This window comes from Erinaceus europaeus, chromosome 1 (genome assembly GCF_950295315.1).
Source record: "Erinaceus europaeus chromosome 1, mEriEur2.1, whole genome shotgun sequence".
In the NCBI taxonomy this organism is placed as follows: domain Eukaryota; kingdom Metazoa; phylum Chordata; class Mammalia; order Eulipotyphla; family Erinaceidae; genus Erinaceus; species Erinaceus europaeus.
In genome coordinates this window covers 187,269,371-187,293,034 of record NC_080162.1, presented here as the reverse complement: position 1 = coordinate 187,293,034, position 23,664 = coordinate 187,269,371, and the positions used below count along the sequence as shown (strand labels likewise).

At 40.4% G+C, this 23,664-nt stretch overlaps 1 protein-coding gene across 9 annotated transcripts in view; it reads left to right on the top strand.

Moving 5' to 3' along the window:
• The window catches only part of ADHFE1 (alcohol dehydrogenase iron containing 1), a 40,904-nt gene that overhangs the window by 5,976 nt on the left and 11,264 nt on the right, over positions 1-23,664 (top strand). For 6 of the 9 annotated variants that reach the window (XR_009552177.1, XR_009552176.1, XM_060200794.1 and 3 more), the window contains exons 2-11: positions 951-988; positions 3,265-3,311; positions 5,159-5,212; positions 5,367-5,521; positions 5,657-5,853; positions 7,638-7,715; positions 9,453-9,558; positions 12,318-12,470; positions 14,764-14,862; positions 22,346-22,424. Coding sequence is in view for 7 of the 9 variants with exons in the window: in XM_060200794.1 (XP_060056777.1) it covers positions 951-988; positions 3,265-3,311; positions 5,159-5,212; positions 5,367-5,521; positions 5,657-5,853; positions 7,638-7,715; positions 9,453-9,558; positions 12,318-12,470; positions 14,764-14,862; positions 22,346-22,424 (1,006 nt within the window). In the remaining 2 variants the exon portion in view is untranslated. Of the gene's footprint in view, positions 1-950; positions 989-3,264; positions 3,312-5,158; positions 5,213-5,366; positions 5,522-5,656; positions 5,854-7,637; positions 7,716-9,452; positions 9,559-12,317; positions 12,471-14,763; positions 14,863-20,268; positions 20,444-22,345; positions 22,425-23,664 lie in introns of those variants that run through there. The other 3 variants (XM_060200813.1, XM_016189990.2, XM_060200811.1) reach the window with 3 other exon arrangements.

Here is a 23,664-nt window from a genome sequence, read left to right as displayed (position 1 = left end):
CCTGTGCTTGGCATTTTTGTGAGATCAACGCCAGTGAATTCAACCATTTTCCTTCTTTCCCTTCAGATGTTTTTAATCCACTTTTAAGTGGAATTTTGGTGTAAGCGTGCGTGGATGGAAGAGGGAGGAGTATTGTGCATTTACTCTATCTTCGGGGACTCCACTCCACTATACGTAGTCGTCCCCCCACCCCCACGATAACTAGAAAATGAAACCTTTTTTCTCTTTTCAATCAGGTTACAAGAAGAGAAGTTAGAGAAGGGACTGTCCTGTAAACAAGCAACCAGGACAGGGAAGAGATACAGAAATCAAGGGAGGGAGCATTTCAAAAAAGAAGGGCATGAGAAATATGTAGAGAAGGCGACTAACAACTGGAGAGAGTTGAGTCCTTGAGCAGAACATGACAGATGTTGCCAGCTGCTTAGGGGTCCACAGGAGACTGAGGATGGTGAGCTGGTTGCTGAACTTGGCAGAGAAAGTGTGGAGGGTGCTGTGGTAACCCAGGGAGTCCTGCAGACCTAGGGAGGACTTCCTGGAGGACTGGGCCCTGAACCTGTTTGGAAAAAAAAAAAAAAATTAACATTGAAAATAGTGGGGAAATGTAAAAATGCAAAGTTGCTGGGATCAAGAGGAAAGAAGATGTAGGAAGTAGTTAATTTTGGGCCATTTTGACCTGACTCCTAACCCAGTATGGGCTCAAGACCTCACAGAGGATCCCATCTTAAGCTTTTTTGTATCTCCAGAGTCCATCTCTGCTCTCAGCAAACATTTAATAAACATCACTTGATTAACTGGTGAAGAAGTGAGCCTACAACACTGTAAAGACTTTCTAAGTTCATGGTGGTCTGGATTGTTTAATCATACAAAGTACATCTGAAGACTAAAATGAATTCTTTTCAGTTTTCATCTTTTTGGTTGTCATTTTACTTCTTTTTTTTCCTTTTCTCTAGATGCCAGTGCCCAACTCATTGTCATACTCACTACCAAGGTAATAATACTGCATTTTGGGTTTTTAAGTTAACCACACTTTCCAATTCCATAGTTGGCACTTAAAATATATTCAGGCAAAGGGATAAAGCAAGAGCATCATGGCATTGGAGAAGTGAATAAAAAGGATTCCTTTTTCACTGGGAACTGGTAATGTGTAGCTTTAGTTGTACACGGTTACTAGTAATAAATTTACAACTAATAACAATAATTAGCATACTGCTAGTTATGTGTCTGATTTCATATATATTTGATGCTATTTACATGTTTTTCTAGTTTTAAATAGAATTATTTGCCAAAGCTTTAAGTGATCGCACACAAAGGATTTCAGGGTTGTCCTAGATTTTTAATTTTTAATTTATTTACCGGAGCACGGCTCAACCGTGGTGGGGGTAGGGGTGTGTGAGGAACCAAGGACTTTGGAGCCTCAGACATGAAAGTCTTCACCATTGGGAGTTGGGGGGTAGCAGCGGGTTAAGTGCACGTGGTGCGAAGTGCAAGGACTGGCATCAGGATCTGGGTTCGAGCCCCTGGCTCCCCACCTGCAGGGGAGTCACTTCACAAGCAGTTAAGCAGGTCTGCAGGTATCTATCTTTCTCTCCCCTTCTCTGTCTTCCCCTCCTCTCTCCATTTCTCTCTGTCCTACCCAACAACAATGACATCAATAACAGTAATAACTACAACAATAAAACAAGGGCAACAAAAGGGAATAAATAAAATTTTTAAAGTTCTTTAAAAAAAAAAGCTTCACCATTATACTACTTCTCCCACTCCCCTCATGATTGTCTTAGTTCATCAAACAGAATTAACCAAGATAAAATATTTTGAAAATTCTGCTATGTCCCCAAACAGAATTTTTAAAAAGGATGGTTTTTAGAAAGAAAAAAAAGAAACTTATTTGTATCAATTTTTAAAATAAAAGTTTTGTCTTGATAATTAAAAATAGTGACAAAAGTGTTCAGTTGCCAGAAGCATCCTAATCCTTACCAACCCCACTGTCCACAGAGCAGCAGGAAGCTCCCTGCAGTTTCAGAGTGTCTTCTGACTATCATGTGAATTACTGACACAAAAACTGATTTCACTTCTTGGAAGAAAAGATCATTTCTAAACTACACAGTGAAGAATGGAAAAGAGGGGTGTTAGCCATACAGACCCCAAGCAGAAACCCATATAGAGAGCCCTGCAGAGGATTGAACAGATAGAATAACTACAATAAATAAGGCTGTTCCCTGACTGTACAATGGTTCGCCATTCAGGACAAGGGAAAAGGATTTCAGGTAATTTCAGGCATCTACTAGGCAGAAGCATACCCAGACTTCAGACCTTCATAAACATGCACAATTTTGTTTCCAGTTGTTTTTCTCCGATTCTCAATTAGTTTCAACAGAGAACTAGTAATTTCATAATTAGAGGGATAAAATAATTAATTATTACTAATTTAGAGAAAAGGATAATCTCAGTTTTCTAGGATTCAGTTTATGTTTTTTCCTAAATTTTGGTAATAGAAATGATTATTTCTTCAAGTCTATAAATATCAAAGAAATTTGAATTTTTATTAAGGATAACTTTGTCCACAGGGGGATAAAGATGGATTGTTATCTACCTATGACCTATTTTTCCTTAAAAAAAAATTGTTCTGTAAATTTTGTTTCAATCTTATGATTGACCAGCGCTGGCTGGAATAAATAAATAAAAACAAGGATAATATTCTCTCCTCTCTTCTCAATCTGACAAAAAACAATTGCCATAATAAGTAAAGCCTACTACTTTTGAAAGAAGTTTATAAAAGCTTTTTGTTAAATCTCACAAAGAAAGCTAAAAGAATGTAAGTATCATACTGTGGCAATAACCCAACTCTAGAGTCTAGAGGATTTTTTTTTCCCCTGGAAGACTTTTACATGTTATACTTCAAAGGTATGTTTTCATTTCAGTGGGAAGTACTTTTTTGGGGAAAAATTATTTATCTATCTACCTATCTATTAATTTATGAAAGAGAACATCACTCTGGCACATGTGATGCCAGAGACCAAACTCGGGATCTCATGCTTGAGAGTCCAACACTTTGTCTACAGCACCACTTCCTAGGCCATGGAAAAATACTTTCATTAGCTTGTATCACAAAATTAATTTGATAACAATACTGAAACCTAAAGTGTGTGTGTGTGTGTGTTTTAGGTAAGGCTCTAAGATGCTTATTCACTACAGAATATCAACTTACTATCAAATATTTTGCTTTGTGTCTGAGGCCTACTTTGATGCTAATTTTTACATTTCTAGCTCCTGGTCTTTCACCTCCTGGAAAAACGACAGAATATGCCTTTGAGGTAGATTTAATCAATTAATTTTTTTTTCTTTTATGGATGACCTAAAAAAGTACAACTAAAGTCTATGGCTGATGCATTATTGTTTCATTTTTAATCTGTTAGTAGCTGTTCCCTAATCTCATTGTTTGGTCAAGCCTTAGCAAAGTGCCTTTGTTAGGACAGTGGAAAGTAAATCTTCTCACAGTATGATTGATGTTTAGAACACTGTCTTCTGGGAGTCGGGCTGTAGCACAGCAGGCTAAGCACAGGTGGTGCAAAGCGCAAAGGACCGGCATAAGGATCCAGGTTCAAGCCCCCGGCTCCCCACCTGCAGGGGAGTTGCTTCACAGGTGGTGAAGCAGGTCTGCAGGTGTCTGTCTTTCTCTCCCCCTCTCTGTCTTCCCCTCCTCTCTTCATTTCTCTCTGTCCTAAACAACAACAACTACTACAATAACAATAACCGCAACAATGATGGAACAACAAGGGCAACAACAACAAAAAAATAATTAATTAATTAATAATAATAATAATAAAAGAACACTGTCTTCTGTACAACCTAAAATAGGTCTGCTTTCTGGTTTGGACTCTACAACTTATATATGTGTATATATAAAAACTTTAGTTTTATAATTATAGCAATCCCAAAAGAGGTCCAAGTTATCTTTTGAAGCAAGAATAGAGAAATGATTAATTCTGAATGTTTATCGCACTATAATTATATAATTATTTGTTTAAAGTGCTGTTTCCTTCTGGCTCAAGAGTTATAATTTACACTGTCACTATGTACCTGGTACTTGGCCAATCCATCTGCAGCTGGGTGAAGACAGCGCTGAGTTCACTGAGAGGACAGACTCATGTGGAGGACATGGTCTCCACTCAGCTTCCATACTCTTGCACTACACAAAATGTAAACCTGGTGCTTCCCAGATATTCAGGAGAGAACTGAATGGTCACACTGGACTTTTAAAATCCTGATTTTCAGTTACATGTAAGCATGATGTGGGTGAGGGAAAACAAGTCTTCAGGCCAAAAGTGTCCCCATTATCCATCAATATGGAAACTCTCTGAACCATAAGCACCATGGAACCATTTTTCTTTTTCATCGGTGTAATGGCAGTGCCTAACACAGTACCTAGAACATACTAGGTACTCAATAGCTGAGGAGGTTCCATGGATGCCTATACACGAGAGACGTCAGATAGATGAATGATTGGATAGTGAAAATTCAGAGAAACAACAACCCTGAAATTGGAGAAAAAAATGAGAGTTAATTTGGGTATGAAGGCAAAGGAAAGCAAGCGTCTCAAATTATTTCTTTTCTTTTTTCTTTTTCCATAGGACAGAAAGAAATGGAGAGGGGAGGGGAAAATAGAGAGGGGGAGAGAAAGATAGACACCTGCACACCTGCTCCACCACTTAGGAAGCGACTCCCATGCAGGTGGGGAGCCAGAGGCTCAAACCGGGATCATCGTGCGGGTCCTTGTGCTTCATACTATATGCACTTAACCTGGTGCACCACCGCCCAGCCCCAAAAGCAAACATTTCAAGCTGAGGGGATAATTGAGAATTTATGGTGAGTTTGGGAAAATACAGATAACCCTGGGCCAGAGAGATAGCCAAGGTCCTAGGTTTCATCCCCAGCATCACCATGAGCCAGAGCTGAGCAGTGCTCTGGGGAAACAAGCAGACAAACCTCTAATGTGCCTGGATCTGTTAGAGAAAATATGAAGAGTCTGAGGCCAGATGGGCGTCACTTGGAAAACTTTGCTAAGAAACACTATTTTATTCTCTAGAAAATATGGAAACCCTTCAGATTTTTGGAAATATATCAACTCTCTAATATACCCTTCACCAATTCTTTTCCCTAGATGGCTGTTTCAAATATTAGATATGGAGCAGGAGTTACAAAGGAAGTGGGCATGGCAAGTATCTGAGATCTCTACACTCTCCTAATAAATATTACACATCTTTTCAAACAAGTGTTTAGTTTTCTAAATGTACAATGTTTTTGACATAAGACTGTTAGAATCCAAGTACAAACAAATCTAACGTGTAAATTATGTTTTATTACTACAGGACCTACAGAACATGGGTGCTAAAAATGTTTGTTTGATGACAGACAAAAACCTCTCCAAGCTCCCTCCTGTACAAACAGTTATGGATTCTCTAACGAAGAACAGCATAAACTTTAAGGTTTATGATAATGTGAGGGTAGAACCGACTGATGGAAGGTATTAGCTGTTGTTTATTTGAAGTGACAGCACACATATCTCCTTGTTTTTCAGGTCTTATTTAATAGGCACAGACATTTATTTCTGAAAAATATTACGTAATGAATTTTACCTTTTTTTTTTTTATTCCCCAAGCTTCATGGAAGCTATTGAGTTTGCCAAGAAGGGTGCTTTTGATGCCTATGTTGCTGTGGGTGGGGGCTCCACCATGGACACCTGTAAAGCTGCTAATCTTTATGCATCCAGCCCTCACTCTGACTTCCTAGACTATGTTAATGCCCCTATCGGGAAGGGAAAGCCTGTGTCTGTGCCTCTTAAGCCCCTAATTGCAGGTAAGGACTGTGTGTGTGTGTGTGTGTGTGTGTGTGTGTGTGTGTGTGTGTTTTCTATTTTGCAGTTGCTAATTTATGTTAATTTTGTAGCCAGACACCTTACTATATTGCCTAATAATTTCCAGAAGCTTTCTGGATTCCTTAAGTTTTTCTATGTATACTATCATATCATCCACAAATAGGGAGAGTTTGACTTCTCTTCCAATCTGTACCCCTTTGATTCCTTTCTCTTGCCTGATTGTTATGACAAAAACTTCTAATACTGTGTTGAAGAGTAATGGTGATAGTGGGTGGGTAGCCCTGTCTAGTGAAATCACTAATCTGAGGCTCTGTGTTTGCAAGGATTTCTTATTGACCCATTTGGTGTTCCTTGCTTAGAGACCAAAAGAGATAGTAATTCATTTGTGTTTCAGATTCAGCTCTTCACAGTTTAGGTCCGTCAAAGGCATGTTTGAAGAGCTTAGCAGTGAAGTCACTAGGTGGAAGAAGTGGAAGAGCGTCGTCTGTATATGATGAGATCCCTCTCACGAGTAATCAGGGCTGCCTTCTAAGCCCCTCTCCATTGTGTTCCATATTGCCAGCCAGCCACTGTGGCTATTGTTTTTCTGGTATTGGCCAACCCTTTCTTCCACTTAAGACTTTTCAGCTGACTTGGGGCTTTGTCTCTGCCCTGAGACCTGAGACTCGTCGCCAGCAGGGCCACCCTGCTTCGCCAGCAGGGCCACACTGCTTGTAGGTTGCATCCACTCCGTAGCTGCCAATGGCACAGACACACAGTCCAAAGCAGAATAGCCTGTTTGTTCTACATAAACCTTGAGATCCTCTGGTCTTTGTTCCCTCCCACTTCATGGCTGTTTGTATTAACTGTTGAAAGTTTCATAGCCAACATGCACTAAAGGCAACTGGAAAGACAGCAGTCTAAAGTTTAGTCCTCTCTTTTCTGCCTCCTATCTTGCCCCCATTGTGAGCAGACCTTGGGATGAGAGAGGAGTGAGCTGATGGCAGATGAGCTGCTTTGACATGAATAAGCAGTCAGCAGGGAACAGCATAACTGAGCTCTGACAAGTGGACCCCTCTGGTGAAACCATGTCAGCATCACACAGAGGAGTGATTAGTAAAGTTTAGAAACTTGACAGAACTACAAAACCACAGAGCTCAGCAAAGGCAGAACGGTACTGTGCTTGCTGCCAAGAGAGAATAAAGATGTCTTTTAGAGATGGTAAATATGAGGTTGTTTCTTTTTTTTTTTTTCTCCTGGAGAGATCAGCAGCCGTGATTGAATATCCAGGTGCAGCTGCTTCAACTCTGATGCTAGAAAAGCCCACAATTCCCAGAGCCATTAATACAGAAACAGATGTCACACATACACGTAAACATGCATTTGTTTGAATACTGACACGGAGATCATACCTACTTGCTAGGCTACACGCATGTCAGTTCAGATAAAGATACAAAATATACATGTTAACACATATAGACATCATACATATCAAGTACACATTCATACTAAGGATACATAAATATTAATGCAGGCATGAACATACATGTTAAACATGCATATCTAAAAATGGAGGGAAAAGCATACCTGTTACATATGTGTTATATTAATACAAAGACAAGTATTTAGAACATTGGATTTGGCAAAGATGCCTTCCTTGACTTTGTTCCGAAACTTACCTTCTATAAGTCTGAACTAAGTATCTCCATTGACCTTTATTTTTTAATGTTTATTAAATATTTTTATTTAATAAAAATTTTATTAAAATATTATTATTTTGTTTAAGTCCCAACTACCTCAGGAACTGGAAGTGAAACTACGGGAGTTGCCATTTTTGACTATGAAGACTTGAAAGTAAAAACTGGTGAGAACTTTGCTCATATTTTTTTTTAATTCTCCCTTGCGATTCTACTCCCCTTTTCTGTAATTATAATATTTAAAATAAAGGAGTCAGTCAATAAAGAAAATAATGTGTCCATTTACCTTTTCTAATTGTAGATAAAATACGAGCAGACTCATTAACTTCTTCCTGAGAATTAGCTACAACAGCATCTTGAAATGCCACAAATCTTGAATGGCTGTTTTCCTCAAGTCAGTGATAAAGAACTATTTCCTTTCTGGGACATCTTTTTCTTTTACATTTGAAATCAGTGTCTTTGAGACAGATTTTATATAGCTAAATGTATGCAATCTTCAGAGTGTTTTAAGTTTTAACAGGTCTGTGCATATGCCCATGTAACTACTGGCCCAATCAAGATATAAATCATGACCGTCATTCAGGAAATCTCTTCCATACTCCTTCTCAGTCAGTTGCCCAAGCTCCATTTCTTTCTTTCATTTTTTTGTCTTTATTTATTTATTGGATAGAGACAGTCAAATCAAGCAGAAAGGAAAAACAGAGAGAGAAAGAGACAGAAAAACACCTGCAATCAAGCTTTATTTACCACTTTCATAGCTTTCCCCTTGCAGGTGGGGACCAGGGGCTTGAACCTGGGTCCTTGTGCATAACAACACAAGCGCCCAACCAGGTGCGCCACCACCCACCCCCACCAAGCTCCATTTCTAAGAAACCACAGTTCTGCTTTGTGTCATCTTTGTCATTCTCCAACTCTCAGCTACTGTGATATAACTTTGAGTTTTTGGTATAATATCTTTCCAGGTGTTAATAGCTAAATTAATTGGCGTTCAACACATTCATAGTAACCTTTCTCTTTTTAAAAAATATATTCTTCTTAATATTTATTTATTTATTTTCCCTTTTGTTGCCCTTGTTTTTTATTGTTGTTATAGTTATTGTTGTTATTGATGTCATTGTTGTTGGATAGGACAGAGAGAAATGGACAGAGGAGGGGAAGACAGAGAGGGGGAGAGAAAGATAGACACCTGCAGATCTGCTTCACTACTTGTGAAGTGACTCCCCTTCAGGGGGGGAGCCAGAGGCTCGAACCGGGATCCTTACGCAGGTCCTTGTGCTTCGCACCACGTGCACTTAACCCGCTGTGCTACCGCGCGACGCCCGAGTAACCTCTTTTAAAAGCTAATCTCCTTATCCTTTACCATCATTAAGGACAAAAATAATAGTAACTAACTCTTAAATTCAACCTTATAGTTTAATAAAGACTTTTATGTAATGTTATTTAACATCATCCCTGCAAAAGCTCTATTCAGGGTAAACTCCTTGTGTTATTAGGATCTAATCTTACAGATAGCTCAGCGAGGCTAAGTGACTTGACCAAACACATATGCACTGTCTCAGGGTAAGGACGGAAGCCAGTGGTGTGCTAGTAAACCTACTCTCTTTGATTTAATAAGTCAATAGCTCCTGAGTTGTAGTGTTACCAACTTCTGTGGGATAAACACTCCCATCATAGCCAGTGTGTCACTCTACTGGATCTGGGCAAAGACACATGGGCTTGACTCTAGTGACCACAAGGAACTACAGCTCCATTCGAATGATTCCAAACCTTTACTGCATCTCTAAATGTGAATGAATTTGATCTCAGAGTATCTATTTTTAAGAAGAATTTGTTAAACTGCAGTTACTTTGACTTTTTAAGTTGTGTCTGTACCTACGGCCTCTCTTTGAAAATCCCTGTCTTAGGTATTGCTTCCCGAGCTATCAAGCCCACACTGGGCCTGATTGACCCTCTGCACACCCTGCACATGCCTAACCGGGTGGTAGCCAACAGTGGCTTCGATGTGCTTTGGTAAGTAAGCTTGGTGCCCCATGGGGTGATCCATGCATTGCCTCTTGAGCCTTTCTGTTTTCTCATGCCTATATCCCTTTGCTCTGTTATTTTGACAAGAACAAAGCCATCTTACTCAATTCTCTGTCCCTGCCTCTTGGCACAGCAACTATCATGCCATAGCTACTCAATACCTCTTGGATTATGTTTGTAGAGGCAGGAGGAAAGAGAGTTAGGATTCAAATCCAGGTCTTCCCAATATCATACTTTTTTTTTTTTTTTACCACCGTATGCTACGTGGAAAAGAACCATGCTCAATTTCACCCTGAGCACTGTTGTCAGTACCTTGGAGTGTTGTCTACTAACTTGGAAATAAGACTAACCTTCCCAACTGAACACTACATGTTAAATATACAAAGGGCCAAAGCAGTCAGCTTCAAGTGATGACTAAAGATCCAAAGACTTCACTGTCAGCTCAGAAAAAGGAAGAATTATATTAAATGCCCTTTTAAGAGTGGTCCAAAGGAGAGAATACCTGCAACGTGAGACTATAACAAGTCTGCCTCTGAGATCTATCTCATGGCCTCCTCTGAAGATGGACATACTCATGTATCCAGCCATAGTAGCCGTTCCAACTGAGTAAGAATCCAGGAAGCTCCTGATTCTGAATTCCTAGAATTTGCTAATAAGGAGGAGAAAAGTGTTGTCTAGAGGACTCTAGTGTCTGTCCCACTCAACAGTTATGTTTCTCAGTTTAAGTCAGGAAGCTGACTTTCAGGTTTTACACATTATTTCTAGGTACTCAGCCTCGTGGGTCTGCCCTAGAGAGAAAGATTTCTTTCTTACGCTCCAGAAGGTGGAGGTCCAACTCTGCACCTTGATAGGCTCATAGCCACCTGTCCTTCCCATATAGACACTCTGTTTAAAACCACAGAGCCAGAACATCTGCCTACTGATGAATTTAAAATTTCTAGTTCTTTGTTCAAAAGATATTATCTGCTTCTCACATGTAGAAGAGAATAAATTCTCCATTCGAAGACTGAAAACTGTAATTCATGCAAAAATTGGTTTCGTGTTATCTTGTGTTTCTAGTGGACCGTTGATGTGAACAGTTAGACTTAATTTCATCTTTGGCTGTTGATTCACTAGAATTGATATCAGATCAGTAGGTGGAGGAAATTCTGAAGCTTGGTTCCTTAAGAAGCCAAGTCTGAATTTAGGGCTTATAAGAAAAGAGAGTTGGGGGCCGGGCAGTGCATGTATTAATTACCAAGCACAAGACTGGGGTTTGAGCCCTTCCCGTGCTCCCCTCCTGCAGGGGGTTTGCTTCATGAGTGGTGAGGCAGGTCTGCAGGTGTCTATCTTTCTCTCCCTCTCTCTATCTCCTCATCCTCTCTCAATTTTTCTCTCTCCATCCTATCTAGTGAAAATAAGAAAGAAAAAATAGCTGCCTGGAGTGGTGAATTATTACGGCTGGCACCAAGCCCCAGCAATAACCCTGGCAGCAATAAGAAGAAAGAAAGAAAGAAAGAAAGAAAGAAAGAAAGAAAGAAAGAAAGAAAGAAAGAAAGAAGAGAAGGGGGACTGTAGAGGGGAGTTTAGACAAAGAATTAATTGATCATAATGATAAGTTTGACAATGAACTGGGCACTAGTTCAAGTACTTTACATTCATTTAATTTTCACAACAGTGCTAGGAAGTCATACTACTGCTTACCCCCAACTTAGAGTTACAGAAAGAATAGTGACATACACTTCTCCCCTACACACACATAGTCTCATAACAAAGGTTTGGTACCATATTTACAAGTGGACAACTGGCCTCAGAGCCTGTGTTCACACCTACTGTGCTCTTAATAAGATGCCAGTGTAGTTTTGCTCTGCTTGGATAATATGGCATTTGATCAATGGAAAGTATAAAATGGTAAATAAATATTATGTCAAAAGTCATTTTTTTAAATTTTTATTTATAAAAAGGAAACTCCAACAAAACCATAGGATAAGAGGGGTACAACTCCACACAATTCTCACCACTGATTTTTTTTTTCCTTCTTTTCTTTTTGTGGATCCAGGGCTTCACATATGCACAGTTTCCCCACTCCAGGACAGTTTTTTACTCAGATAGAAAGACAGAGAACAGGAAAAACATCACAACATTAGCGCTTCCTCCAGAACTTTAGCACTTTCCGTGTGGTGCTAGGACTCATACTTTGGCCACGTGTGCATGGCAGGTCATTCATACTCCCTGATGGGCTGTCTCTCCACTCCAAAATTCACTGGTTTTCCCCATGACTGAAAATGCTTACCAATTCAACATCATTAGGATTTATTTGCACAGGAAAAGGACCATATGAAATCTTATGCATACTGGTCAAAACTACCATATTGCTGTGATGATAAGCATAACTGGTTAACTTCTCTATTGGGCTAGGGAGATAGCATAATGGTTATGCAAAAGGCTCTCATTCCTGAGGCTCTACAGTTTCAGGTTCAATCCCCAGCACCACCTTAAACAAGAACTGAGCAGTGCTCTGGACTCTCTCTCTCTCTCTCTCTCTCTCTCTCTTCCTTTCTCATTTGTACCTCTCATTAAAATAAAGTAAGTTAATTTTTTTTTAATTTCTCTGTTAAGTGATGGCTATCATGGGCAAGAGGGTAACTAGTGGGATGTATTATGGTGATATCAGTGCCACCCAATCTATCCACAATGGAGTGAGCATGAGTGTTTCTAATTTGTAATCTTAATGTTTTCCATCTGTGTTTTTAAATATTTCTTGGTAGCCATGCCCTGGAGTCATATACTGCCCTGCCTTACCACATGCGGACCCCTTGTCCTTCAAATCCCATGATACGGCCAGCCTACCAGGGCAGCAACCCAATCAGTGACATTTGGGCAGTCCATGCCCTGAGGATTGTTGCCAAGTATCTAAAAAGGTATGTCACCTGGAGGGGACAGATACAGATCAGAAAAAGGACCTTCTGTCCTCACATGAAATGTTGCTTAGCATCCTGAAATATCCTGAGCAAGTCTGTTGATCACCACATCAAGTAGTGGATATAGAGATGCACCGGCGAGGGGTAAAGAAATCACATACAGACAGATGAAAACTGGAACATTCAGCCTTAACAAGTAAAGCCTGCAAGTGGACAAAGTAAGAGCCCCTGACTTGTGAAGGTTACAGATAGAAGGCTTATTCATCAAAACCTCAAAACCAAAGTGAGGGTAAGGGATATGTCCTTGGAGATTTGACTACCAAGGGTAGAAACAAGAGGCACAGAGGGAGATGTTGCCTGTGCCCAGGCCTTGTCCTAAGGCACATAGAATCGGCTCATTGTGCAAACACTATGAACTACATTTAAGAAATAAATATGTAGAGTTCTTTGTCCCAGGATGTATAAAAGGATTATTTAAAAAAAATTAATTAGAATTTTATTACCTTATCACTGTCTGACCGTATGACTTTGGAGAGTACATTTTCACACTGCTATATGTGTAAAAGATTTTGAAAGATTTATGGGTGATAACTGTAATAGGCTGCAAAGAGAGCAGAAATACACTGGATGATGAAAACAGACTAATTCCTAAGACATTAAGACAAAGGCAAAGACTGATTCATTTTGGTATTTATGAATAAGGGGTGATGGGAAAGGAACACTGCAGGTTAGGGCTGGATTAACACCAGGCCTTTTCTGGTCTCGAGCTGGAAGCTGCAGGAAGATGAGAACTTGGAGTCTGCATTTTATAGTAAGCAGGGAAAAGGCTGTGGAGCGATTTCAGGCTCATAAAGACGATCCGTATCCTGACAGCATTTGATTAGTTAGAAGTGGATATAGGTGACAGTTTTTCATTGTATTTGACAGAGATAGAAAGTGTGGTGTAATCAACAAGGGCAACAAAAGGGAATAAATAAATAAAATAAATATTTTTTTAAAAAAAAGAAAGTGTGGTGTATTGCACCAAAGTAAAAGACTGGGGTCAGGGGGAGGGTTCTGGTCCTGGATCGTGATGGTAGAGGAGGACCTAGTAGGGGTTGTATTATGTGAAAAACTGAGAAAGGTTATGCATGCACAAACTATTGCATTTTACTGTCGACTGTAAACCATTAATCCCCCAATAAAGAAATTTTTAAAAAATTGACAGAGCAGCAGTGGGAGGTAAGGCAGGTGGGAAGATAAGATAAAAGAAAGACTGAAGTGTCATCACCTGCTATTTCGTCATACTATTTGTGGAACACAGGATTGCATTTGGATTTGGGAAAGGAATCACAAATATCTGATAGTTCCAAGTGAAAGGGAGAAAATAAGCTGTGGTACTCTTATTTCATAGTAGGAACGTTTGCTCCAGGCAGAATTGAGAAAGAAAGAAAGAAAGAAAGAAAGAAAGAAAGAAAGAAAGAAAGAAAGAAAGAAAGAAAGAAAGAAAGAAAGAAAGAAAGAAAGAAAGAAAGAAAGAGAAAGAGAAAGAGAAAAGAAAAAAATGGAGAAGTAGTCCACTTGGCTGTCTTAGCCTTTCTCCCAGAACCAAGGTTTCTAAGCAGTGAACACAGGAAAACTGACTTTCTCCTGAAAGGGAACTTTAAGAATTTGTTTTTGCAAAGTGGCACCGAGGACATACATGGAGAGCAAACAAAGGCTTGTCCTACAATAACATCCCACTTCCATAATAATAAATATTAAAAATAACAGGGGCCATTTCCACAAATACCAAAAGAGGCCTCTTGGGGGCTCTCTGTGCAGCAACATTGTGGAAGAAAGAGGACTGTGCTGACTATGTTTGGCCCACAGGTAGCTCCAGGCGACAGGGACTCACATCAGTGAACCAGTGGGCCATATGCATTCTGTGTATATATTTACTCTAGGTCCATTCCCAGCTGTAGTCAAGGCCATTGACAAATGAAGAAGAAGAATGAGTCTTGGGGCACTTTTCCAGATCAGCTCTCACAAGCTAAGGGTCAGCGCTTTGCTTCCCAGGGCACTATTATCACTAGAGCCCTCTGATGACATATTTATTATGCCTCTGCTCAAACCGTTGATGAGAAAATATGTTTCCCTTCAGTTTTCGTTTGGATGACAAGATGTCATTTGAATAACTTGCCTAATTTTTCTTCCTACCGAGTAGCTTTTTTTTTTTTTTTTTTATAAATATATCTTTCCCTAAGGCAACTCTTTATTTGGTAGGAAATGCCAGTGTTGATGTGTTATTGTTAAGTATTTCTATCATCCACAGAGCTGTCAGAAATGCCGATGATCTTGAAGCAAGGTCTAATATGCACTTGGCAAGTGCTTTTGCTGGCATTGGCTTTGGAAATGCTGGTGTTCATCTGTGGTGAGCACATTTGACATTTTGTTTCTTCACCCAAGCTCTTGCTTTCAAATATATTTAAAAAATGTATAATTTAAGACAGGTGGTCAAATTTAAATATGCTAGAGAAAGATGGAATTTAACTTAAGGTCCTAAAATATCTTCTTTCAAATGTAGTTTAGTGTGTCTTTGTTTTGTCTTTTGGTAACTATTTTATTGAAATATCATCACATACTATATAATTTACTCATATAAAAATGTGCTTTTCAGTGGTTTCCGTGTAGTCACAGCGTAGGGTGCGGACATTATCACACATTAGTTGTAGAACACTTTATCACACTAAAAGAGAAATTATGCGCCATAGCTATCAGCCACCAGCCCTCCCACACCCTCCTTTCCTTGGCAGTACTGATCTGCTTTCTACCTCTGCAGATCTGCTTGCTCTGGACATTTCCTACAAATGGAATCACAGAGTATGTGGTCTTTTGTATCTTTTTTTTTCCTCAGCATAATTTTTCCATGAGTTATCTAGACATGTATCAATATTTCATTGCCAAGTAATTTTTTTAATTTTTCACTTATCTTTATTTATTTACTGGATAGAGACAGCCAGAAATTGAGAGGGCAGGTAGTGAGATAGAGGAGGAGAGACAGAGACACTTGTAACACTCCTTCACCACTCAAAAAGCTTTCCCCCTGTAGGTGAAAATGGGGACTTGAACCCGGGTCCTTGCACATTGTAACACGTGTGCTCAACTAGGTGCACCACCACCCAGCCCCCCGCAAGTAATTCTCCATTGAACTGATACACCACATTTTAAATCCTTTCATCAGATAATGAACATTTGAGTATTACCACTTTGGTTATTGTGAATAATGAAGTTATAAACATAAACATACAGATTTTTGTGTAGAGGCTGGGCAGTGGTACACCAGTTGAGCACACATGTTACCATGCACAAGGATCTGGGCTCAAGTTCCCTTTCCCACCTGCAGTGGGGGAAACTTCACAAATGGTCAAGCAATGCTTGTATCTCTCTTTATCTCTCCCTTTCTATTTCCCCTTTCCATCTTTATTTCTCTATCTCTATCAGAAAGAAAAGGAAAAGGAAATGAAAGGAAGGAAAGGAAGAAAGAGAGAAAGAAAGAGGGAAAGGGACTGGAAGGAAGAGGGAAAGGGACTGGAAGGAAGGGGAAAATGGAAAATGGCTGTTGGAAGCAGTTGGTGGATTCATCACGCCGGCACACAGCCCCAGCAATAATTCTGGTAGCAAAAAGAAAAGGAGGGGTGGGAGTACATATGTTCTTATTTATATTGAATATATGCCCAGGAGTGGAATTTCTGGGCCGTATGGTAATTCTGCTTTTATTCTGAGGATTTTCCAGAGTGTTCCATGGCAACTGCACCACTTCATGTTCCCACCAGTAGTGGATGGGGGCGCTGACTTCTCCCCCATTCTCTGCATGCATTATGAATTTTTAAAATCTTAATTGCAGTATTATTTATTCTAGTCTCACAAAAAGAGAAGGATCAGACTCTTTGTTGAACACCCAGGATAGCAATTTAAGACTTTTATCGGTATGTTGCCTTACAAACAGAAAACCAGTTAAGACTTTTGCTAGGGAGAATGTGATCAAGTACTCACTCTCAGACTCTGCCACCATCTTTCTAAAAATCAAGTAAGAAAATTTGATTCAGAGTTTGAAAAGTATTTATGCCCTTTGGCACTAATTTTATTCTAGTAATGTCTAGAAAAGGGAAATAAATATCCTAAAGAGATAATCATGAGATCCAAGGAGATAGTACATTGGTGTCTGATGCATCTTGGGTCCAGATTCAATCTTAGCAGTGCCATAAGCTAGAGAAAATGGAAATTATTAATCAAAGTGGAAAACTCAAAGAATAAAATAAAGCTATTAAAATTCACATTGTAAAACGTATCAAAATTACGTAATTTATGCAAATTATAAATGAAATTACATAATAAAATCAATATTTAAAATTGTATATATAGTATGATCATAACTTAAAGATGTTCATTAAAAGACCAGAGGAAAATATTCTTTTTTAAAACTTTTTTATTTGTAAAAAGGAAACTGACAAAACCATAGGATAAGAGGGGTACAACTTCGCACAATTCCCACCACCACAGAGGAAAGTATTCTATAATAATTATCTTGAGGAAATAGGATTATAATATTTTTACAAGTAACACATACAACTGTTAAACTAAAGCAAACTAAAATATTGAATATCGATGAATAGCTTTGAAAACTACAGAAGCCCTTTCACATCATCCAAACACACTAAGCAATCATTTTCTAAGTACAGTGGAGCACAAGAAAGGTGAAACCACTCCCAAACACCCAGTGACTCAAACAACCAAGAGCTTCCAAGTGCCTCAGCCCAGCTGACAGACAAGAAACAATGCCTTTTGGATGGCTAATGTTACATTTCACCAAAATATTTGATCTTGCTATAAAATATAAATATTTGGGTGAATGATCACATAATTATCCAATAACCCACAGGAAAAGGCATACAGACCATTTTATTACTGTAAAGCATCTCATATTCATTCTTCTTCTAGCGTTTGCCCTTCTTCCGTAGCCAGTCAACAGCATCAGGTTGAGCCTGATGTAAAGTTTTGAGACCTCCTTTGAATCTGGAGAGGTGGCAGTCGTTGACTATGTGGGTCATAGTCTGTCTGGAGCCGCAGGGGCAGTTCGGGTCGTCTCTGGCTCCCCAGCGATGGAACATAGCGGCGCACCGGCCATGGCCTGTTCCATAGCGATTGAGGAGGGCCCAATCATAACATGCTAGGTCAAAGCCGGGTTGACGCTTGCAGGGGTCTGTGATGAGGTGTTTGTTCTTTACCTCAGCTGACTGCCAGCTCTGTTTCCAAGAGTCTGGAACAGAGAAGTTCAGTGTAGGCGTAGGGGACCAGATTGGGTGATGAGACATCAAGCGTTGGACAGGGTGGGCGAAGATATATTGGCAGGTCCGGTTGAGCGTAGACGTGGGAAATGAACTTAGATGATGCCTCATCCCGACGAATATCTGGCGGGGCAATGTTGCTAAGAACTGGCAGCCATGGAACCGGGGTGGAACGGATGGTTCCAGAAATTATCCTCATGGAGGAATATAATTTGGAATCGACCAAGTGGACATGGGGGCTACAGAACCATACTGGGGCACAGTATTCTGCAGTGGAATAGCATAATGCCAGAGATGATGATCGTAGTGTGGAAGCACTCGCGCCCCATGAGGAGCTGGCCAGTCTTGCAAGCCTTTCCCGCTACGAGACAAGTTCTCAAGATCTTCCCGCACAGTCATCACCGCCCAGCTATCATCCACATTGGTCTCCAGCTCCCACTGATTCTGTGCTCGGAGAAACTAAGATGGAACTTTCGGAAAGCAAACTGGCGTCTGTTCAGTGATCTTACCAACAAATCTATTCCTGCAATTCCAATTAACTCTATCCCCTCTGAAGATTCCTACGCCAAGCCCGCTGGCAACAACTCACGGAAAGTCTGAACTTCACCCACTCAGGTAGGAAGGCCTGGAAGCTTCTTCACAGACTGGGTGCCAGTAGCCAACCCTCTCCCGTCTCCCATCCTCCCATATCTCCAAACTCAGTGGCCAGTCACCTAACTCAAGTTGGACGGACGTGCTAAGATCGACCCAGTCTGGAAAAGAGAAATTTCCCATGAGTGGTCATCCCACTTCCGGTTATCTTGTCCATCTCCAAAACTCTTTCCCTTTACACTGTCTGAACTGGAAGACGCTTTGAAGAGGGTTAAACCGGGAACAGCTGCTGGCTATGATAACATCACCCCAGAACTCATTCTTAACCTGGGTCCCGCGGCAAAGAAGTGGCTCGCTTCATTCCTGTCCCACATCTTGGAATCTGAGTCTATGCCCAAAGTTTGGCGTCGTGCGAAGATTATAGCGGTTTTGAAACCAAAGAAAGACCCAACACTGGCCGCCAGCTATAGACCAATTTCTCTCCTCTCCGTGTGTTACAAACTCCTTGAGAGGCTGCTTCTGTCACGTATTTCTCATCTTACAGAGAAATTCCTATCACCCGCCCAAGCTGGTTTCCGCCCAGGAAGATCTACCTGCGAACAAGCCCTGGCCCTCTCAACTTACATTGAAAATGGATTCCAGAAGAATTTAAAGACGGGTGCTGTCTTTGTTGATCTCACAGCAGCCTATGACACGGTCTGGCATCATGGTCTCCTAGTCAAGATCTCAAGATGCCTGCCTCCATGGGTGGCCAACACTATATCGTTTCTTCTCCAAAACAGAAGATTCCGGGTGCATCTGGGTGACAAGTCTAGCAGATGGAGACTTGTCTCAAGTGGCCTCCCCCAGGGCTCTGTTCTGGCTCCTACGCTATTTAATATTTACATCAATGACCTCCCAGAAACTTCTTCAAGGAAGTTCATCTACGCCGATGACATCTGCTGTGCAACTCAGGCATCCAAGTTCGACATCCTCGAGAAAAGACTCATGAAAGACATGTCTCTGATATCTGATTACTGTAAAAAATGGCGACTAATCCCTAGCACTGCAAAAACGATATCATCTGTTTTCCATCTACACCATGCCTCGGCCTCGCATGAGCTTAATGTGCAGCTTGGCGATACGAGAATCCGGCATGAAGCCCAGCCAGTCTATCTCGGCGTTACTCTCGATCGCACTCTGTCATTTCACGAACATCTCATAAAAACTGCAGCAAAGGTGGGCGCGAGGAATAATCTCATTTTCATTATACTCATTACAAACATATTAACTTCACTATGTACATCTTCTGAGTCATCTAGTAAGCTAAAATATTACAGATCACATCAAATCGATGGGGTTTACAGTCAACAATATTTATACACCTTTCCCATATTTGGGAGTTACTCTCTTCCCTGATCCAGCTTTCTGGTCCTGTTTCCAGCCATGATATCCTCTCCCCAGACAATAACTTGGATACACCTGCATATCAAATTTCAGGCTCAGGGAAAAGAAAAAAAAACTAGTATAGCCACAGGCCCTTTGGAATATAACTAAAATATGCCTACTAGCTATCTACAGAACAGAGACCACCCCCAACTCTGCATCTGCACTATTCCAGCCTTTAGATTCATGATTGGTCAACAATTTCTTTGGCTTTGTATGTTAACTCTTTTCTTTTTCTTTTTAATGTGTTTTTTAAAAACTTTATGTATTTATTTTTTATTAGAGACAGAGAGAAATTGAGGGGGAGGGAGATAGAGATGGAGAGAGGCAGAGAGACACCTGCAGTCCTGCTTCACCACTCGAAGCTTTCCCCCTGCAGGTAGGGACCAGGGGCTTGAACCCAGTTCCTTGCACACTGTAGCGTGTGCACTTACCCAGGTGCACCACCACCTGGCCCCTGTTAACTCTCTTTTCAGCCACCAGGTTTCAGATGCTAGCATGATGCCAAATAGACCTCCCTGGACAGACAACACCACCACTGTGTCCTGGAGCTCAGATTCCCCAGAACCTCAGCCCACTAAGGAAAGAGAGAGGCAGGCTGGGAGTATGAATCGACCTGTCAACACCCATGTTTAGCGGGGAAGCAATTACAGAAGGTCTGGAAGCCAGACCTTCCACCTTCTGTATCCCACAATGACCCTGGGTCCATGCTCCCAGAGGGATAAAGAATAGGAAAGCTGTCAGGGGAGGGGATGGGATATGGAGTTCTGATGGTGGGAATTGTGTGGAGTTGTACCCTTTTTATCCTATGGTTTTGTCAGTGTTTCCTTTTTATAAATAATATATATTACATTATTTGTTCACTAAGAATTCCAGAAGCTATAAAGAATTATTTCAGGGCCAACAAGACAACTCATCTGGACAGCATTCCTGCTTTTTCATGCACATGACCCAAATTCAGGCCTGGTCTCAGTCACACTGGAAGAAGTTTCAGTGCAGTGGCATCTTTCCCTCTCTTCTTCTATCTTTCTTTTTTTTAAAAGATCTTATTTATTTATTCATGAGAAAGGTAGGAAAAGAGAGAGAGAGAACCAGACATCACTCTGGTATATGTGCTGCCAGGGACTGAACTCAGTCCCTGAGTTCAGGGACTTGAGAGTCCAATGTGCTTTATATGTGCTTGAGAGTCCAATGCTTTATCCATTGTGCCAACTCCTGGACCACTTCCATCTTTCTGTCTCTAAATTTCTAAAGAAATTTGGCCCAGAGCAATGAATCTCTGGAAATAACCAAATAATAATAATATACTTCCCATTAAAATACCTCTCCCCAACAAAAAGCATTGTACCTTGTCTTGACAAACTTTGGCTAGAGTAATACTATGATTCAACTCGTTTATATGTAGCATTTGAAAAGATATATCATTAGTGTTGGGACAGATCACTAGTGTATCAAGTTTGCATGTGCCCTGCAGTAAGTACATCTTAGTTGGTCAAACTCCCTTTAGCATCTTGTTTATTTAGGAACACCCAGAGCAAAATAGAAAATGCATATCCTGGGAGTTGGGTGTTACTGCAGCGGGTTAAGCACATGTGGCACAAAGCTCAAGGATCCTGGTTAGAACCCCCGGCTCCCCACCTGCAGGGGAGTCGCTTCACAGGCGGGGAAGCAGGTCTACAGGTATCTATCTTTCTCTCCTTCTGTCTTCCCTTCCTCTCTCCATTTCTCTCTGTCCTATCTAACATCTAACAATGATGACATCAGTAACAACAATAACAACTACAACAACAATAAAAAACAAGGGCAACAAAAGGGAAAATAAATTAAAAAAGAAAAGAAAATGCATATCCTGAAGCATATGAGAAAACCTTCAAAGTAAATGTTTTATTTCTTCAAAATCATAAAGATAACAACTGTGTTTGTGGCATCACTTCTGCATAAATGTTTTGAATGCCATACAACTCCATGAACATTTGCATTCGAACATTCCAGAGGTTGCATTAACAAATAAAGCCAAGGGAGTCAAGTGGTAGTGCAGCAGGGTAAGTACACATGGCTCAAAGTACAAGGACCAGTTTCGATCCCAGTTTGAAAACCCCCCACACACCTGCAGGGGGGGGGGGGGTTGTTCACAGGTGTCTGTCTTTCTCTCCCCCTCTCTGTCTCCCCTCCTCTCTTGATTTCTCTCTGTCCTATCCAACAATAACAACAGCAATGACAACAATAATAATAACAACAACAAGGGCAACAAAGTGGGAAGAAAGGTCTCCAGGAGCAGTGGATTCGTAGTGCAGGCACCAAGCCTCGGCAATAACACTGGAGGCACACACACAAAATAAATAAATAAATAAAATGAAGCCCAATATCAACTGCATAATATATCCTTACACCAAAGGAAACATAATGTATCACTTTATGAGAAGACAGTATTTTCATCAAGTTTGAAACAGACTCTCCTTCAAGATCTTATTCATACTGTTAACTTGAATTTCTAATATCTGTACATCAATAGAATGTCTTTCTTTTTTTCTTCTTTCTTTTTTTCTTCTCTAGCCATGGCATGTCTTACCCGATTTCAGGCTTAGTGAAGACATATAAAGCAAAGGAGTATGATGTGGATCACCCACTGGTGGTAAAATCCTCACAAATAATTTGATTAAAATTTACATGCCTTGCAGTTTCCATAGATACATTTACCCATTCTTCCCCTCCCCCCAACATTAAACAGGATACTTTTTATTTGTGGTTTGTATTCTACAACTAACATTTTCTCTGATCTCATTAATTCACTTTAAATTAGTTTTTTTTATATTTTTGGATGTTTGGGACATAAATGATCAGTGGAGACAGGATATCCCCATTGTGATGGGAACGACAGAGGAAGCAAATCAAAAGATGCTATTTTATGTAGATCAGGTCAGTGGTTGCCCAAATCGGTGGATTTAGGAGGTACTGTGGATGTGACTACAATCAGGTAGAGTGAGAGACTTATGTTGATGGAACTGTTTTTTGTTTGGTTTGGTTTTTTTTGTTTGTTTGTTTTTCCAAGAGCAATGCTTAGCTCTGGCTTTATAGTAATATAGGGGACTTGAACCTGGGACCTCAGTACCTCTGGCACAAAAGTATTTTGCAAACTCATCATGCTATCTCCCCTGCTCTGATGGAAGTAGTGGTGGAAATGTTGTCAATCTATAATCTACATATTCTTTCTTTCTCTCTCAAACACACAAAAAGGCGTGCAAGTGAGCTGATGATATGTGAAAAAGGTCTGAAGGCAAGTTAATAATATTGGACCAATGTCAGCTTCCTGGTTTTGTTATTGTGCCAACTTAAGTAAGATGCTATTGTTGAGGGAAGCTGAATTTCAGGACAATTTTTGCAACTTCCTATGAGTCTATAATTGTTCAAAAAAAAAAAACTCTTTGGAGGTGCTAAGACCTTTTCAACATTGATTCAAGCATTCAGATTTGGTAGACAAGGTTTGAGGCCCAGTCCATTACATATTAGCTGTGTAACTCTAAATTTTTGTGGGTTTTTTTTTCTTTTCCTAAGTTGCCACCAGGGTTATCACTGATATTGGTACCTGCATAGGAATCCACTGCTCCTGGGGCTTTGTTATTGTTGTTGTTGTTGTTGTTGTTGATAGAGACAGAGAGAAATTTGTGGGAAGGGGTGGAGAGGGTACGGAGGGAGAAAGAGAGACAGACACCTGGACTGTACTACCTCACTGCTTGTGAAGCTTCCCCCTAAAGGTGGAGACTAGGTGTGGGACTTGAACCCAGTTCCTTGTATGTGATAACATGCATTTTACTGGGTGTGCCACTGCCTGATTCCATATCTGTCACTTCTTGATTGCTTGGAGTACAGAGTTA